At 44.7% G+C, this 18,624-nt stretch overlaps 1 protein-coding gene across 4 annotated transcripts in view; it reads right to left on the bottom strand.

The window, feature by feature from the left end:
- RYR2 (ryanodine receptor 2) overlaps nt 1–18,624 on the bottom strand; it is a 737,385-nt gene that overhangs the window by 469,698 nt on the left and 249,063 nt on the right. For all 4 annotated transcript variants that reach the window (XM_030556966.1, XM_030556967.1, XM_030556968.1 and 1 more), the window contains exons 5-8: nt 11,994–12,008; nt 6,653–6,727; nt 5,756–5,834; nt 3,902–4,014 (exon numbers count right to left, since the gene is read on the bottom strand). In XM_030556966.1, coding sequence (XP_030412826.1) covers nt 3,902–4,014; nt 5,756–5,834; nt 6,653–6,727; nt 11,994–12,008 — 282 coding nt within the window. The remainder of the gene's footprint in view (nt 1–3,901; nt 4,015–5,755; nt 5,835–6,652; nt 6,728–11,993; nt 12,009–18,624) is intronic.

The following is an 18,624-nucleotide window of genomic DNA, read 5'->3' as shown; positions in this document are numbered from 1 at the left end:
CTGCCCGCCGCAGCAGCTAACCCAGCCTACCACACCCCAACCCAGGGAGCCTCCCCCAGCTAACCCTGCCCAGGGAGGCCTCCCCACTCTGCGGGAGCTACCCCACCTGGGGAGCCCCGCTCCGCAACAGCTAACACCGCCTGGGGAGCCCACCCCAGCTCATCTCCGCTTCGCCTCCTCTGCTGAGCACGCCAGCATCACTTTAAATCTCCTCCCCTCCCAGGTTTGCGGAGCTGATTCCCCCACTCTAATTCTCCTCCAATCGGTGCCACAAGCCTGGGAGGGGAGGAGACTTAGAGTGGGGGCTGTGTGCTCAGCAGAGGAGGCAGACTGGAGGTGATCTGGGGTGGGGAGATGTTCCCCTGTGCCCTTCCCCCCCACACCCACTCCAGCTCACCTCCACTCCACCTCCTCGCCTGAGCGGGCTTTTAGGCACCCTCAACCAGTAGGCGCCCTAGGTGGACGTCTAGTTCACCTAATGGTTGCACCAGCCCTGCTAGTGCCCAGCAGGGGAGAGAAGCCGGGGCCCCACGCCTGCTGGGAACAGAGTATTCCGGGGCTGCAGGCACCGGCTTCTCTCTGGATTCATATTATGTAATATTAAAAATGATGTTTTTATTATTTAATGTACAGATACAAAATAAGCCTTGAAAAATTGTTGGCGCTCGCCACGCTCTTCTGAAAACATGAATGTGCTACTGGCCACAAAAAGGTTGGGGAACACTGTCTTATGGCATAAATCAAGATTTAGAGTAAGTGCCTTTCCTATTTCACAAGCAGCTGTTCCTTTGTCCTGGGAGAGATTAAAGAGGCTAGGACTTCTCAGCTTGGAAAAGAGGAGACTAAGGGGGGATATGATAGATAAGATGCACTGTTTTAGAAAATCTTCTTCCAATTCAAGATACATAATCTTTTTAAAGGAATCTCTCCTTACCCCCAATCAGTCAACAATGCTGAAACAATTTCAGGAAGAAACTTTCATTTCTAATGATATCAGAGTATTAATTTCCCGTACTTTAAGTCATTGTCATCTTGGATGTGAAAGAGAAGCAAACCTCAAGCCTTCTTAGATTTGCATAATGCAGTTGCAGACCAGCATTATAATCAGTACAGTAACTATATGTCTCTTATGATGTAGAAATGATTAAACTGCATTGAACATCTCTGCACTGCAATAATAGCAGTTTTTAAGTTTTTTAATTAATTTTCTAACACGTTACTCAGCCTGAGCATCACTGACCTCATTGCTACTAATTCTCATTTTATCTTCATCACTCCTCTGGTATTTCATTTTCACATCTATGGAATGTGTTCTGAGGAATGTTTGAAAGACTAACAATTCATTGTTATCCAGATCCTTATTAACGTGAAATACACAAAATGTTAAATGAATGTTAAAAGACTGGCATATTCGAAAGCTATCAGTGGTGAGCTCTGCTATCAACCATACATATTTGGCACAAATCAGTGCAGCAGCAGTTTTTAAAAATATATAGTAGATGGTGGCACATGCTGGCAACATTTGGACGTGTTCACAGAACTCTGTTGCCCCAACAGAGGAAACAAACTGGTTATGGGCCCAACCTAATGGCCAGCAATATTTATAAGAGAACATCATTCTGATCTGATTGGGTTGGGCAGAGTCATACTCTGTCCTGGAAAGGAAGTGGTCACAGCCCAGTGCAGATATGATGACAACATTTAGCTTTTATGGAATGTTTTTAAGCAGTATGTTAAATCACTTTCAAAGAGATGCAACCCATGCCTATCTATACTGGGGTGGGGACCTGGAGTGAGGGCAGCAGTTTCAACAGTGTCACAGCACTTGGGGGTGGGGGGAAGGCAGGACTAAAAGTCAGGTCTCTTGATTTACAGCCCATTGTTCCACCTACTGGATCATGATGCCTCCCTATCAATGCAGTAGTTCTTCCTTGGATTCGGGAGCAGACTGTTCAGCTGGGAAAGCTTGTCACATATTTTATTACTGCTGGAAAAGTTATTAACTCTCCACACTCACTTTTTACACTGCAAATAGAAAGCAGCCTATGGCTAAAGAGATCTGGCATTGACTACCCTCTTATATGGAAGACTATGCTCACTTCTGACCTAGTAGGAAGTAAGCAATCTATATGGATTGCTTTCCACTCCTTCCCCCTAGCCCCAACAAACAGACAAGATGGCAGAATTGCAACACAATAATAGGATTGGTCCTAGGACTGACCCTTAATTACCCCTCTCCATTCTGAGAATTTACCATTTATTCCTACCCTTTGTTCTCTGTCTTTTAACCAGTTCTCAAGCCATGAAAGGACCTTCTCTTTTATCCCATGACAACTTAATTTGCATAAGAGCCTTTGGTGAGGGACCTTGTCAAAGGCTTTCTGGAAATCTAATTACACTATGTCTACCACTGGTCCCCCTTGTCCACGTTTGTTGACCCCTTCAAAGAACTCTAATAGATTAGTAAGACACAATTTCTCTTTACAGAAACCATTTTGACTTGTGCCCAACAATTTATGTTCTTCTATGTGTCTGACAATTTTATTCTTTGCTATTGTTTCAACTAATTTGCCCGGTACTGACGTTAGACTTACCGGTCTGTAACTGCCGAGATCACCTCTAGCGCCTTTTTAAATATTGGCATTACATTAGCTATCTTCCATCATTGGATACAAAAGTCAATTTAAAGGACAGGTTACAAACCAAAGTTAATAATTCCGCAACTTCACATTTGTGTTCTTTCAGAACTCTTGGGTGAATGCCATCTGGTCCTGGTGACTTGTTAATGTTAAGTTTATCAATTAATACCAAATCCTCCTCTAGTGACACTTCAATCTGTGACTTCCTCAGATTTGTCACCTACAAAAGCTGACTCAGGTTTGGGAATCTCCCTAACATCTTCAGCCGTGAAGACTGAAGCAAAGAATCCATCTAGTTTCTCAGCAATGACTTTATCATCTTTAAGCACTACTTTTGTATCTTGATCATCCAAAGGCTCCACTGGTTGTTTAGCAGGCTTCCTGCTTCTGATGTACTTAAACATTTTGTTATTACCTTTTGAGTTTTTGTCTAGCCGTTCTTCTTCTTACATTTTACACTTAATTTGGCAGTGTTTATGTTCCTTTCTATTTACCTCACTAGGATTTGACTTCCACTTTTTAAAAGATGCCTTTTTATCTCTCACTGCTTCTTTTATATGGTTAGCCACAGTTTTTTAGTTCTTTTACTGTGTTTCTTAATTTGGGATATACATTTAAATTGGGCCTCTATTATAGAGTCTTTAAAAAGCATCCTGAGGTGACATGTTCCCAGTCAATATGGGGATAATTGCAATCCCCCACTATTATTGAGTTCTTAATTTTGATAGCCTCTCTAATTTCTCTTAGCATTTCATCATCACTATAACTGATTATTGATTCACTTACCAGTTTGTTTTATAATCTTAACCTTATGCAGGTAGATTTTTTTTTAATTCTGATATAAAGTTTTATTTCATATATAAAAAGGCTTGTTAATCTCAGCTCTATTATACAATTCCACAATTATGTTAGGATCTTATATAGTATGAATTCATAATTACTATTTCATTTTCATATAATTAGTAAATTTATGCAAGAACCAATAATATCAATATCATTATCCTATATACCAACGTCACTACTTCCAGACCTAGGACGTTTTGGTTTATGTAATGATATCAGTGTTAGCTCTTACCTTCAAGCAGTATTAACAGCTATTTTTATCTTATCAAACACTGAGATTGTATTATTTAATCTATACTTTAGAGAAAAAATTGCAAATCAAACTGTAGAGCAGTAGCTTTATTAATTTCCATGTCATTTTCTAGAACAACATTTCTATAAGACAAGCACAATCTATATATTCTTACTATAACACTTACTAAGTATCTTTCTGAAGATATACTAACTAAGATGAGGTCATCTCCAACACGCACTTTTTCTCCCTCTGATCGCTGTTTGGAGGCAGGATGTATGGTCCACCAGCAGGCCTCACCTGTGTTGTCATGGATTAATGAAAGAGACATTAGAAAAGAAATGCTTGGGATTATTCTCATTTCTTCAGTTTTATTTGGATTTAGAAAAAAAATATATTATTGTCCATATGTACTTTAATGCCTTATATATAGTTAAAACTTGGACATACCTTCCAGAGACATGATTCATGACAGTATATTCATTGGCTAAGTCACTAGGGGAAGTCACTTAATCTCTCTGATCTTAATAATGTATCTATAAAATGTAGACAATATTTCCTCTCCCCGATCCTAGGAGACTGAGTTATAAAGATATTAAAACCTGTTATATTTGAATGTATTTCTTAAATACAAGTTCAAAGGGTTTATTTTTAAATTATTCAAAAGGTCTGAGCCCTGATATCCTGACCTCATTTTTACTCACCCAGGCAACCCCTTCCCTCCCCACCTTCACCCCCAGGCTTGAGAGTCCAAGGTCCAACCCAAGTCTCAATATCAAAGCACCAGCTACACAGCCAGTTGTAGAGCACTGGCCCCACTAGCACAAGTCTGTAGACCCAGGCTCAGAGGCTCGCTCCCAGATGCAGTGCTGGCAGACCCAAGTCTATGTCAGTTTTGATTAGGTAAGGACAGAACAAGCTGTCCTTGAGTTATCGTTCCTGCATTACCTCATTAAGAAAAATCTGTTATGGCTCAGAGGCTTGTATCCTTCTTTAGCAGAGATAGGAATACTGAAGAGGATATGTGCTCAGCCAACAGAGTATAGGAATAGCTCACATGTGTTGGAATAACAATCTGGTAATGATCATTGATGACAAGATAGGACTAACAATTCTAAGTTCTTTAGGAAATGCAATCCAGTCTTCTTTCACTAAGGGACCTTCCTTCTCACTATGTCACAAGATTTTGAGTAAGAATGGGGAAGAAGTTGTTCTCCTCTGAGAATGAGGGCATAGATATTGAGGGGAAATCCACCAATGAGGATGCAAAAGAGATTATCAAAATTAACCTGTTAATTTAACGATGCTCTCTTTTACTAAGACTATAGTCAATTCTTTGGTCTAACGCCACTAGAAGGTACTGTACACGTAGCTTTTATTCATAATTTGTTTATTATATATTGTTAATTTGTTTGCAAATTAGTTTCCATAATGAAGCCCGTTTTCAGATACTCACGGCGTTTGGAAAAATTGTTCCTTTTCAAATATATATTATAAAATCTTGCTAATTAAACAATTCTGTAGCCCTGTGAGACTTGTAGGAAATTGTCTCCAGTCAACAGCAGTAGCAAAGGAGAAACCTCATCAGTACCCCTCACCTAACTTTAGTAAGCAGAGGTGATTTCTCCCTCTCCCTCTTTCAAAAGAAAGAACGAAAGAAAAAGAAAATGAAAATTGTGGAAAAGCCAAACCACCTACATTATTGCATCATTAATGATATAGAATTAAAATTTAAAAAAATGTACAAGGATTTTACCGCAACAATAACTTGGGAATGTGCCATATCCTTAATATTCTACATCAAACATTTTACAGCCTAAAAAAGACACAATAAACTACATATTCAGTACGAAAAAATGGAATATAAAATATTGCATGTGCGCAACATGGCCATGGTAACATTGTAAGAATCTTAACTTCTGCACCTTTAACTTTACAGTCACACCTTTTTATAGTAGTTTGCATTTATATCAATTTAATCTAATGATTAAACGAAAGGAATCTTCAGTGGCATGGGGTTCCTTAAGAGAAAAAGTTTTACCTGTTGTGTCTTCTTGCAATCCCACATCAAATGCCAATTTATCCATCGAAGACCGTGAGGTGGAGAGGCAGCAAAGATACTATTGAAAAAAACAACAACGTGTATCAGTAGTTTTTCTCATGCCTGATTCTTATTCTGAGTGTTACAAGCCATCAGCCTGCTATTATAGAACTTTATATCACTTCTTGAACAATCCTAACTACTCTATTTTAAAGCACCAGGATTTTAACTGCCTGTTAATGAGAACTGCACTTGAGCTAAGATCAATGTTCTGAAATATGTTGTCAGTCTTCAACTACATCAGCTTTTTAGTGAAAAAACAGGGAGAGCAATGCTGGCAATAACAGAATGATTTCCACTTGAGTCTAATTTCTAAGATTTTGATGAGTCTTTTAGGAAGCTTTGAACCTGGACACCCAGAAAGGGATTGAAAATGGCAAGATTTCTGTCTGAACTATACACAAGGTTCTGTCTCCTTGTCCATTCAATCTTTGGCTGGTGTCCAAATCGCCAACCAGATGGCAGTTGTGGCGATACTGTAATTTATGTAATATGAACAACTATCCCATTGGGAAAGGAAATGAGAAGTCATGAACCCATTTAACATAGGCCAACAGACAGGGATCAGATGTTAATAATTTTTGGTCTGTATCAACATGGGCTGGATTTCAAAAGTGAACCTACAAGTGAAAGACACTGTTTCCTATTACCAGTCTCCTAACCCGTTTTGTCTCCTTAAGTTCAGTGGGAGAAACGCTTCTCTCGTGTGAATAATTCACAGGACAATTTTAAAAGGCAATAGTTTGAGTGTTATCACGTGTAGCTACAAATACTGATAGAAAATAGATACCAACACTAGCATCAACACCTACACATCAAGATAAAATTCATACATACCATGCCACTGTAGGAATGGCGCAGCAATATTGCATGTCCATAGAGAAGCGTTCGATGACCACCACCTTGTGCAGTCTGTACAGATTAAGAAAAGTGGTTGATGAGCAGGTTAGATTAAAATTAGACCCTTCTACCAAACATAATTGGTTTCCAGGTAACATTTCCTCTTATTTCCATTCAACGCCCTCAAACCACAAAGGTATCTGCCCTCTGCTACTTGAATCAATTTTTTGATACGGATGACGTTTGATGATTTGACAGTAGTTAATATTGCCAATGTGTTCTCTTTAGCTATGTAATCCAGTTAAGTGACGTTTGCTGCTTCTTACCATAGTGAAGTTTTAATCAGAATGTATTACTTCAGTTGGACACTTCTCAGAAAAGACTTGGACAAGTGATTACTGAATTAAACTGTCATTTCATATCACATGTTCTTATTTGACTGATACAGGCAAATTATGGTCTTTGCATCCAGCCATAAAACTCAATATTGAGATCTTCAGGGAGATAAAAATCTTTCCCCTTAGGCTGAAAATGGAAGTGAAGCCACTCTTCAGGCCTCAGGAGTGACGTGACTTTGATGTGTGTTGTGTTTCCTTCCATATGGGAATGGCGAGGGGGAATGGCCAGTGAATCTGTGTAGCCACAGTTCAACAGGTCCTGTCAAGCCCCCTCCAGCCCCAGACTCTTGAAATATTGCCCCCCATTTCCCAATCAGTATAATCACACTTCTTCAACTGCATTCAGGGATGTCCAAACTCACAGGTGTTTGTCTCCTGGTGTCCAAATGATATCAGACAGCTTGCACTGTCTGACAGGACATTAAGGCCAAAATGCTCAAAATTGCCCAATTTTTCATGCCCGCCCTGAGAAACCATGAGCAAGTTTCTCAGAAGTATTGAGACCCAGAAACTCCAGTGAAAGTCTACAAGATCTACAAAGGGTCAGAATGTTCAGAAATCAGGCCCAAGGCATCTGAAGTTGGGCATCCAAAACTGGAAATGATACACTTAAAAATGCCAACATGAGTGCACATGCTCTTGATGAAAATGAAACTAGCCGAGAATTAAAATCCATTTTAACACAAAGACTGCAGAAAATGATTTTTTACAACACTGAGATGTTTCATTTTATATATAACGAGAATACTCACTGCCTGCCAACAAAAACTAATAATTTTTGTTACAGCACTAGTCACTTTTTAATAGAGTGAGCTTCATTATAGTGCACATTTATTTTCACTGCTTCATGTACATTACGTATCATCCATATGTAAATATGTTTCAAGTCTATAGCTACAATGGTTTTATATAAAGATCTAACAGATCTTAGATTTTGATACAAGAGTATTCCCATTTGAAAGCCCAAGGTTTTATTTTCCTATCTACAGCATTTTCCACTTCTCTTCCATCAAGGTGGAGTGAGCTCTTAATTGCCTAGAGCTTGAGAATTAAAAAAGGGTACTGTGCCTAGCTAAAAAATGAATTGGCAGCAAAAACAGGCCATTTTCTCACCGGCAGTTTGATAGCAATGCTGAAGCTCAATCTCACTGAATTGCTGTGGTGACAACTCACAATTTTTCCTCAAATATCAGTTTTGCCTCTCCTAAGTTTTACCTACCACAATCAAACATTCTACCACGAAAGCAGACAGTTTTTGAAAGGACAAACAACTCAAAAGTAATAATTTTAGTGTCTTTAAGGAAGATACATGGATCATAGCACATACCTTACTATCAGGTTTTTGGTTTTTGTCAGAGTATCCTTTATTTTCAATAAAATATACACACTACACTGGGCATATATAAAGGTACATCTGTAAAAATTCATGGAGGATTCTCACTCAGTAACATGTTGTTTGGGACATCAAAGACCGTGAATTCTTATTACAATGAACCCGAAGTCATGGTTTCTCTCAAAAACACAAAGTCTTTATTATTATATGTAAAAACCTAGCTGGAGACACTAATTGTCCAAAGCCACATGATGACTGGATGGTTGGTACTTTAAGAATGTCACAGCTGTGTCTTTTCTATTCCATAGCCTTGCCTATAAACAGAAGTTGCACTGATATAAATTCCATCAGTTCAGTGAAATTGATACAGATATTTGGGTGGAAAGCATTCCCACAGCTGGGCTTACAACAGTGCATGCTGCAACACCCGTGTCCACATAGCAGCACCCTGAACCAATGTAAGCCTAGTGGAGTATGGACTGATGTTCTTATTCCATGGACCCCTGAACTACCTACAGGCTCACTGCTAGATGGGAAGTTTCACACCATAGTGCACAATACTACTGGCATCTAAGATAACTGAAGGGGTAGAGATCAAACACCCATAATCTCTTTCATTGTATCCTGGAAGGCATCTGTTGTCCGCCTCAGTCCAAGCTCTTCACTGCGCATGTGGATGAGGGACAGAGGAATGCAGCTCTCATATCCATTGTTAGATAGGAAAGCCAATCCTGTTATACTGGGGAGGATTCCAAAGGCAGATAGAATTGCCAGAGGATAACCGGAGTATTGATGCCATTGAGGAGTTCCTAGTTGCCAGACAGGTCAGTTCTTCATTGAGCAGTGCAGTGTCAGATAGGAATGGGAGGTCTTCTTGCTCTGGTGTTACTACATCAGCGTAAGTGCATGACCATATTGCTACTACCTCGATTTAACTAGTGATGTAGAACTGTACGACTTCTCCTATCCAAATGAGGAGAGTTATATCAGTGCAATTTTTGTATGTAGAATAAGTGTTGGTAATTTCTGATACTCTTTGGAGCATGACTACAGAACTGTAATGCTTGAACATCTGAACAGAAGTCCTAACTGCAACTCCTTTAGTAGGTAAATATTCAAGCAGTTGCAGTCACCAAAGCAGCAATTAACATCCCACAACTGCTGAATGTGTCAAAAGAAAGCAAGAGCTAAAGTGCATTGTAATGAAGAATTATTCACTAAAAAGACTCTGAGCTTTTAAGAACAAGCTAAGAGCTTTTTTGCAGCTGCAAAAACTAATTTTATGATGGATACCTCATGAGAAGGGAAGTACAGTAAATGGTAAGCACAATTATTGGAATTGTAAGGGGAAATTGTTGTGAAGCTCTAATAGGTGTTAAAGTTGATTAAAATAATAAGTTATGTCACATATCATTCTGTATTAGTACCTTCTAAAATATGGGCCCCATGATCTACATTAAATGTGGAAAAAACCAAAAATGCTACAGATGTTTGGCTGACATTTGTATAACACCTAAAATTTTATTTTCAGTAAGAGCAGTTATTAAGTACAGAGAGAATGGTAATACCTTCCTTTGATTTCTTCAGCAATGCCTTCTAAAGCAAAGACTACAAGTTACAGAAGTAACTGTTTCAAATGTCGATTTTTTTTAATGACCCAACTACTCTAATGTTTTTAATCCAATGCTTGTAGTCTTTAAAACAATATGTACTAATGTTGTATTAAAGTGTAATATTCCTCTCATAAAAACCTGAGTCACTGCATTATTTCCAAAGGAAATTGGGCCCTCAAGGCTGCAGATAATTTATTACTATCAGAGGCTTAAAATGCTAAAATGTGCTTAAAAATGGCCAACTGTAAAAACAAAATAATGACTAATTCAGTAAATAGGGATTTATGTACAAGAACATTGTTGACTCCTCTTTTTTTTAATGTCAGGCTATTAATACCTGTCAAGTGTTGATGCTGGGTAAAGCCAGACATTCCACCAAATATATATATATGTGATTTTATTGCAGGAATTGTGGTTGTAGTTTGTTTAATTCCTTTTTCTCCATACAGAGTAATGAATGGAGGACACTTTAATGCTGTAAGAGCTATCGCAATGACAACATTACACAATTCTTGCAAATCCAAGTTTGGTGGGATCTTGCTCTTTAACCTTCAGGTCACTGATGTTGCCCAGTTTTACTCTATTCAGAATCAGAATGTTTAGTTCATTAGCAAAATAATACAAATAGAGACTATAAAAGTACTATTTCATGTTACAGAGGGAATGTAGGCTATTAATAAAAACAATAAACATGAAAAAATATATTGATGAGGAGAAGCTTTCGATGCTTAGCTTATCTATGCTCCACCTACAGATTTAGAGAATCAGTCTAAAAGGAGGAGATTTTCAAAGGCACTAACGGCAGTTCTGGTTCTACAGTGACAGTTTGGATAGTGACAATGGGGCAAGCAAGAGGTATACCAGGAGAAAGGATCAGTAATTATACAGCTCCAGAGTGGAGACATTATTCCAGCCCATAGGCTAGAGCAATAGGTATAGGAATGGAAGGTTGCATGCTGCAATCCCAAACCCAGGTTGTGAGGTGCATTCCTTTACGATATATTGAATTATTCTACCTTTACTCAGTTTAAAAGAATTTCACTTATTTCAGAGAGTACAAATCAGTAAATACATTGGTAGACAGATACACTCGTGAGAGAGGTTACTATTTAGAGGAAAGGGTAGAAAATAGACAATCAACAAATTTTGGATAAATCACTGAATAAGAACTAAACCTTTCAGGGTTCATGTGAACTCTTCAAAAACTTTTGAAATTTTCTTAACACTTCCTTACACCATAAGAAAACGGGTTTCCAGAATAAGGGCACCCATAAGCAGGAATGTGTTTATTCAGATGACTTGGGGGTGCAGATTCCATTGCCATAGAAGGGCTCAGCCATCCCAGCTCACGTATTAAACCATCATGGCAGCATTCCAGGTACAGCAGAAGCAGAATATGTTGCACCTGTTCTCAATATGTTCCGTTTTGCATTTTTTTGCTGGGACATTTATCTGTTTATTGCCTCAAGATGTATTATTATGTGCCAAACCCTATATTACACCAATCCCACTGACTGCATAACAACTAACTGAGAATCGCAGAAACTGGCCAACCATAAAAAAGATGATACAAAGAAAGAATAGAGACAACAAATATATAAAAGCTATAAAATGTATCAAACGTTATCTTTTGATAAATCATTAGAACACATTTTAGCAAAGGTTGGGAAGGTTTTTCACCTCTTTAGACAATTGCTTTAATATTTTAAAACAATACTTCAGAGAAAGTTTATTTGCTACTGTTAAAGTTATGCCTTCAAATACTATTACTCTACATAGCCCAGAGTGTCTGCCTCTGTCCATCCACGATAAAAAAAAAAGCCTTAAACTAAGTTAGTGTGGTTTCTAAAGCCACAGCTTTCAGAAGCCCAAGTAGTAAAAATCTGGTGAAAGTTTGATATTTACTTTAAAAAATAAAAATAAGAGATAAATAATGAATTAAATGAAAGTCAAAAGTCATACACAGTACAATACTAAATTTTTAGCTTGCTTACCTTCATCATAAATTTCTGCAGAGCCATGGGGGGCAGGGGGAAAAAGAGAAAACATACAATGAATATTTGCTCTCAGTCACTTTAAAATGTGCTGTGTGTTTTCCTTAAAATAGTGAACAAGATGCACTGAAGTAAAATCATATTTAAAAACAGAATTTACCATAATTAGTATACAATTACAGTATGCACTAGAAAGCACATCTGCTCAAAACAATTCTTCATAATTTCTGTACAATAATTTCCTCAACTTTAGAGTATCATATTAAAGCATACATCAAATTAAATAGCTTTTATTGTGTAAATCAAAATAGAGTGCAGTGAATACAGGGGTCACAGCTGAAATATTTTAATAATGTGCTCTGCAAATGCTTACTAACCTCACTTCAGGTTTCCACATTCAAAATGCAGTGATCCAGACAGCAACACAACTGATAGCAGTGACTGTTATAAATATGCAAGTACATAGTAAACTAAGAAAACAGAATTGTTACTGCTATTTCTTGCATATTAATTCTAAAGAATTACTCCAATGCCATATGCACTAAGATGCCAAACAATTATGGAAATCCATAAAATAGTTTTCAAATAACTCATATATAAATTAAGTCAGCAGAAGAATTCTTCTAGTTCTAAAGTAACTAGAATATGCGGTAACTACTTATGCTAAACTATTGTTCCATCTTGCACTTAGTTGTGATACTCTGAGTACCTTTCCCAGACCTGAAGAAGAGCTCTGTGTAGCTTGATAGCTTGTCTCTCTCACCAACAGAATCTGGTCCAATAAAAGATTATCTCACCCACCTTGTCTCTCTAACATCCTGGGACCAATATGGCTACACCAACACCCAGTAAGGGCTAAGACTAGTACAAATTATTCCTCCCTATGTGCTTTACCTAGCTTTGTCAACATTTAATTTCATCTACCATCATGTTGCCCTTTCCAACTAAGTCCTTCAAGAACCTCAGTTCTCTGCTTGTCACTCACATATGTAACTGTTATCCACTAATTTTGTGCTATCCTTGCTCAGACCCTTTTCCACATAATTAACAAATATATTAAAGATCAGTCCAACTACAGAAAAGACGGTTACTCACCTTTGTAACTGTTGTTCTTCGAGATGTGTTGCTCACATCCATTCCAGTTAGGTGTGCGCGCCGCGCGTGCACGTTCGTCGGAAACTTTTTACCCTAGCAACTCCAGTGGGCCGGCAGGTCGCCCCCTGGAGTGGCGCCGCCATGGCGCCCAATATATATCCCTGCCGGCCCGCCCGCTCCTCAGTTCCTTCTTGCCGGCTACTCCGACAGTGGGGAAGGAGGGCGGGTGTGGAATGGATGTGAGCAACACATCTCGAAGAACAACAGTTACAAAGGTGAGTAACCGTCTTTTCTTCTTCGAGTGATTGCTCACATCCATTCCAGTTAGGTGACTCCCAAGCCATACCTAGGCGGTGGGGTCGGAGTGAGAAGTCGCGGCATGGAGCACTGCAGTTCCGAAGGCCGCATCCTCTCTCGACTGCTGTACCAGGGCGTAGTGGGAAGCAAAGGTGTGGACCGATGACCAGGTCGCTGCCCGACAGATTTCCTGGATGGGCACACGGGCAAGGAAAGCCAGCGACGACGCCTGCGCCCTGATAGAATGCGCAGTCACACGGCCCGTAGGGACATGGGCCAAGTCATAACAGGTCCTGATACAGGACGTAACCCACGAGGATAACCTCTGGGAGGAGATAGGAAGCCCTTTCATACGGTCCGCTACCGCCACGAAAAGCTGGGGGGATTTGCGGAAGGGTTTGGTCCTCTCTATGTAGAACGCGAGAGCTCTACGGACATCCAGCGAGTGGAGCTGCTGCTCCCTGCCTGAGGAGTGAGGTTTTGGGAAAAAAAACCGGGAGGAAAATCTCTTGGTTGACGTGGAAGGCTGAGACCACCTTGGGTAGAAAGGCAGGGTGTGGTCTAAGCTGCACCTTGTCTTTGTGGAAGACCGTGTATGGGGGGTCTACCACAAGGGCTCGGAGTTCCGACACCCGTCTAGCTGAGGTGATAGCTACTAGAAAGGCAGCCTTCCAAGAGAGGTAAAGCAGGGAGCAAGTAGCTAACGGCTCAAAGGGGGGCCCCATGAGCCGGGACAACACCAGGTTAAGATCCCAGGTTGGAGCAGGGGGACGGACGTTAGGGAATAACCGTTCCAGCCCTTTAAGGAATCTCGACACCGTCGGGTGAGAAAAAACGGAGCGATCGTCCGCACCCGGGTGAAAGGTGGAGATAGCTGCTAGATGGACTCGCAACGACGATAAGGCCAGACCATGCTCTTTGAGGGACCAAACATAGTCTAAGATTTCGGTTACTGAAACTTCCATAGGGCGGAGATTTCTCTCTACGCACCAACAGGAGAAGCGTTTCCATTTCGCCGAATATGTGGCTCTTGTGGACGGTTTCCTGCTGCTCAAGAGTACCTCTCTCACAGGCGTGGAGCAGCGCAGCTCGGAACCAGTTAGCCACGCAGGAGCCACGCCGCTAGGTGCAGCGACTGCAGGTCTGGGTGACAGAGAGACCCGTGGTCCTGGGTAATCAGGTCCGGATGAAGGGGCAGGGGAACTGGGTCGGCTACGGCCAAGTCCAGCAGCATGGTGTACCAGTGCTGTCTGGGCCATGCCGGGGCCACCATGATCACACGAGCCCTGTCTCTGCGCACCTTCAGGAGGACCTTGTGAACCAGAGGGAACGGAGGAAACGCATAGTACAGGTGGGTCGACCACTGGATGAGGAAGGCATCCGCTATCGACCCCGGCTCCCTGCCCTGAAAGGAGCAGAACGCTTGGCACTTCCTGTTCCCCTTGGACGCAAAGAGGTCCACCCGGGGATAACCCCACCTCCGGAAAATGGAGAGAGCGACGTCCGGGCGAAGGGACCACTCGTGTGACAGGAAGGATCTGCTCAATCGATCCGCCAGCGTGTTCCGTACTCCGGGAAGGAAGGAAGCCCTGAGGTGAATGGAGTGGGCTACGCAAAAGTCCCAGAGTCGTATCGCCTCGAGGCACAGGGAGGAGGACCTGGTGCCGCCCTGCTTGTTGATATAATACATGGTCGTCGTGTTGTCCGTGAACACGGCTACACAACGACCCTGAAGCTGATGACAAAACGTTTGGCAAGCAAGGCGGACCGCTCTCAACTCCCTCATGTTGATGTGTAGCCCCACCTCCTCCTGGGACCACAGGCCCTGCGTCCGCAGGGTCCCTAGGTGGGCCCCCCAGCCTAGATCTGAGGCATCCGTTGTCAGGGATACCGAGGGCTGAGACGGGTGAAAGGGAAGACCCGCACACAATACGGGCTGGTCCAACCACCAGCCGAGGGAATCTAAGACCTTCTGGGGGATTGTGATTAACATGTCTAACGGTTGCCTTGGCCTGTAATGACTGATAAGCCACAGCTGGAGAGGCCTCATGCGGAGCCGAGCGTAGTCGGTCACAAAGGTGCACGCCGCCATGTGGCCTAACAGGGTTAGACATGTCCTCACTGACGTCAACGGGGCTGACCGCAAGCGTTGAACGATCGCCGCCATGGTCTGGAACCGCTGCAGAGGCAGCGAGGCCCTGCCCACAGTGGCGTCCAGGACGGCCCCGATAAATTCCACCTTCTGAGTGGGCCTCAGGGTGGACTTGTCTGTGTTTATCAAGAGGCCCAGACTCGCAAACATGCCGGTGATCACGCGGACATGGCTGTTCACCTGCTGTTCCGACGTGCCCCAAATCAACCAATCGTCCAGATAAGGGAACACGTGGACACGGTTGCGGCGAAGATGCGCCACGACAACTGCCATGCATTTTGTAAACACCCTCGGGGCCGTGGACAGGCCAAACGGGAGGACTGCAAATTGATAATGACGAGCCCCCACAACGAAGCGGAGGAAGCGTCTGTGGCGCGGCCAAATGGCAATGTGGAAATACGCGTCCTGCATGTCGAGGGCGGCGTACCAGTCTCCCGGATCCAGGGATGGAATAATGGTCCCCAGGGATACCATGCGGAACTTCAACTTCACGAGGTATTTGTTGAGCTCTCGCAGGTCGAGGATAGGCCTGAGGCCCCCCTTGGCCTTGGGGATCAGAAAGTAGCGGGAATAAAACCCCTTGCCTTTCTCGCTTTTCGGAACCGCCTCTATAGCTCCTTTGCTGAGGAGCGTCTGCACCTCCTGCCGAAGGAATTGCTCGTGAGAGGGGTCCCTGAAGAGGGACGAGGAAGGAGGGCGGGAAGGAGGAAACGAAACAAACTGCAGGCGGTATCCCGTCTGCACCACGCTTAAGACCCAGCGGTCCGATGTTATTTGGGACCACGCCGGGAGGAAAAACGAAAGGCGGTTGGAAAACGGGGGGGAAGGATCCATAGAGGAAACTGTTACTGCGCCCTCGAGCGCACCTTCAAAATGAAGGCTTAGGACCAGGCGGGGGTTTTGAGGAGCCTTGGTTCTGCCCCCCTTGGTTCCCCGACTGCCTGCGCCTCCCGTTCCTGCCGCGGCGCCTGTAAAGGTCCTGCCGCTGGCGGAACTGGGAAAACGGCCTGCGTTGTTGTTGTTGTTGTTGTTGTGGCCGGAAGGGTCTACGCTGCGTCACGGGAGTGTGCATCCCGAGGGACCGCATAACGACTCGGTTATCTTTCAGACTCTTGAGTCTGGGGTCTGTTTTGTCAGAAAACAGGCCCTGGCCTTCGAAAGGAAGGTCCTGTATAGTATGCTGGAGTTCCGGCGGAAGGCCGGAAACCTGCAGCCAGGAGATGCGACGCATCGTAACTCCTGACGCAAGGGTACGGGCAGCCGAGTCCGCAGCGTCCAAGGAGGCTTGCAAGGCCGTGCGTGCGACCTTCTTGCCTTCGTCCAAGATGGCCGTAAACTCTTGGCGAGCATCCTGTGGCAGCAGCTCCTTAAATTTGTCCACTGCCACCCAGGAATCAAAGGCATATCTGCTCAGCAGGGCCTGCTGGTTGGAGACCCTGAGCTGCAGCGCCCCAGCCGAATACACCTTACGGCCAAGGAGGTCCATCCGCCTGGCCTCTCTGGACTTGGGGGCCGGAGCCTCCTGGCCGTGACGCTCCCTATCGTTCACCGATTGCACTACCAGTGAACCGGGAGTCGGGTGAACATGTAGATTTTCATAGCCCCTAGAAGGGGCCATGTACTTTCTCTCGACTCCTTTCGCTGTCGGAGGGATGGAGGCCGGGGACTGACAGATAGTATTAGCATTGGCCTGGATGGTCCGTATGAAGGGCAGGGCGACCCTGGTGGGAGCATCAGAAGAGAGGATGGTGACAATTGGGTCCTCTATCTCCGAGACCTCCTCTGCCTGCAGACTCAGGTTTTGAGCCAATCGCCTGAGGAGGTCCTGGTGCGCCCTGAGATCCAGCGGGGGGGGGACTGTTGGAGGAGGTACCCGCCACCGCCTCATCCGGGGAGGAGGATGATGAGACCCCAGGCACGATAGTGTCCAACTGAGGGTCTTCCTCAGCCCTCGCCTCTGTCTCCGGAGCCACAGCGGAGTCCTGCTGATTGGACCCTTCGTCCCCTTCCGGGGAGGGAGGGGGGCGAGACAAGGAGGCTTCAGGGGCCCTACGCTCCGCATTCGCCGGCCTAGCAGGGCCTGATGGTACGCCCAGGGTGTCCAGAATCCCCACTGTTGTGGGCCTTGGTCCTGCAGCGGCGGATCACCAAACAGCGCCGCCTGCCGGTCGGTGCCCAGCGCATAGCCGCTGTCCGTCTGGGAGGATACGGACGGCTGTCTCGAGGGCCACGGTGGGGCCGACCCTGGATGGTACGGGTCTGCGCGGGCCGGCACGGAGGATCGTCTCGGTGCCGGGGACCGGTGCCGGGAGTCATATCGGTGCCGGGATCGGGACCGGGATCTATCACGGTGCCGTGATCCTGATCGGTGCCGGGCGCCGCTTCGGTGCCGGGACCTGCTACCAGCTCGGTGCCGGGAGGTCGACCGGGACCTGCCACCAGCTCGGTGCCGGGAGGTCGAGCGAGACCGGGACCGGGACCTGCCACCAGCTTGGTGCCGGGAGGTCGACCGGTGCGGCGAGTAGCGTCGGGACCTGCTCCTGGAGTCGCGGTGCCGGTGTCGACTGGAGCCTGACCGCGACCGTCTCGATGCCGACCGGTGCCGCGAGTGCGACCGGTACCGCTGAGGGGAGCGGTGCCGGGACTGCGAGCGGCGTCGGGATCTGGAGCGCCCAAGACGTCGGGACCTGGATCGGGAACGACTGTCTCTGGGCGGTGCCGACATCATGGGCTTGCCTCTGGACACGACCTGCACCGGAGGTACCGGGGGTGGCAGCCGAGTAGGCTCAGTCAGGGCAATAAGGTCCCGAGCCGAGGCGAAGGTCTCCGGTGTGGATGGTACCACTATCTCAACCCCAGATCTCATGGGGGAGCTCGGCGGCACCGGACTCAACGGACCCGCCGGGCCCGGAGTCAACGGTGCTGACGGTGCCGGCGGCGCCGCGGCCGATGTCGAGGCCGGGCGCTCTAGCCGGGTCTGCCTGGCCGGAGTATTAGACTTCGACGGCCTTGGCTCTGGCTCCAGTGCCGGAGAGGGTCGGTGCCGAGGAGTCTTCTCGGTGCCGGAGCGATCCGGTGCCGGTGCCG

Source organism: Gopherus evgoodei, chromosome 3 (assembly GCF_007399415.2).
Source record: "Gopherus evgoodei ecotype Sinaloan lineage chromosome 3, rGopEvg1_v1.p, whole genome shotgun sequence".
Lineage (NCBI taxonomy): Eukaryota > Metazoa > Chordata > Testudines > Testudinidae > Gopherus > Gopherus evgoodei.
This window is presented reverse-complemented; position numbering and strand designations above follow the sequence as displayed.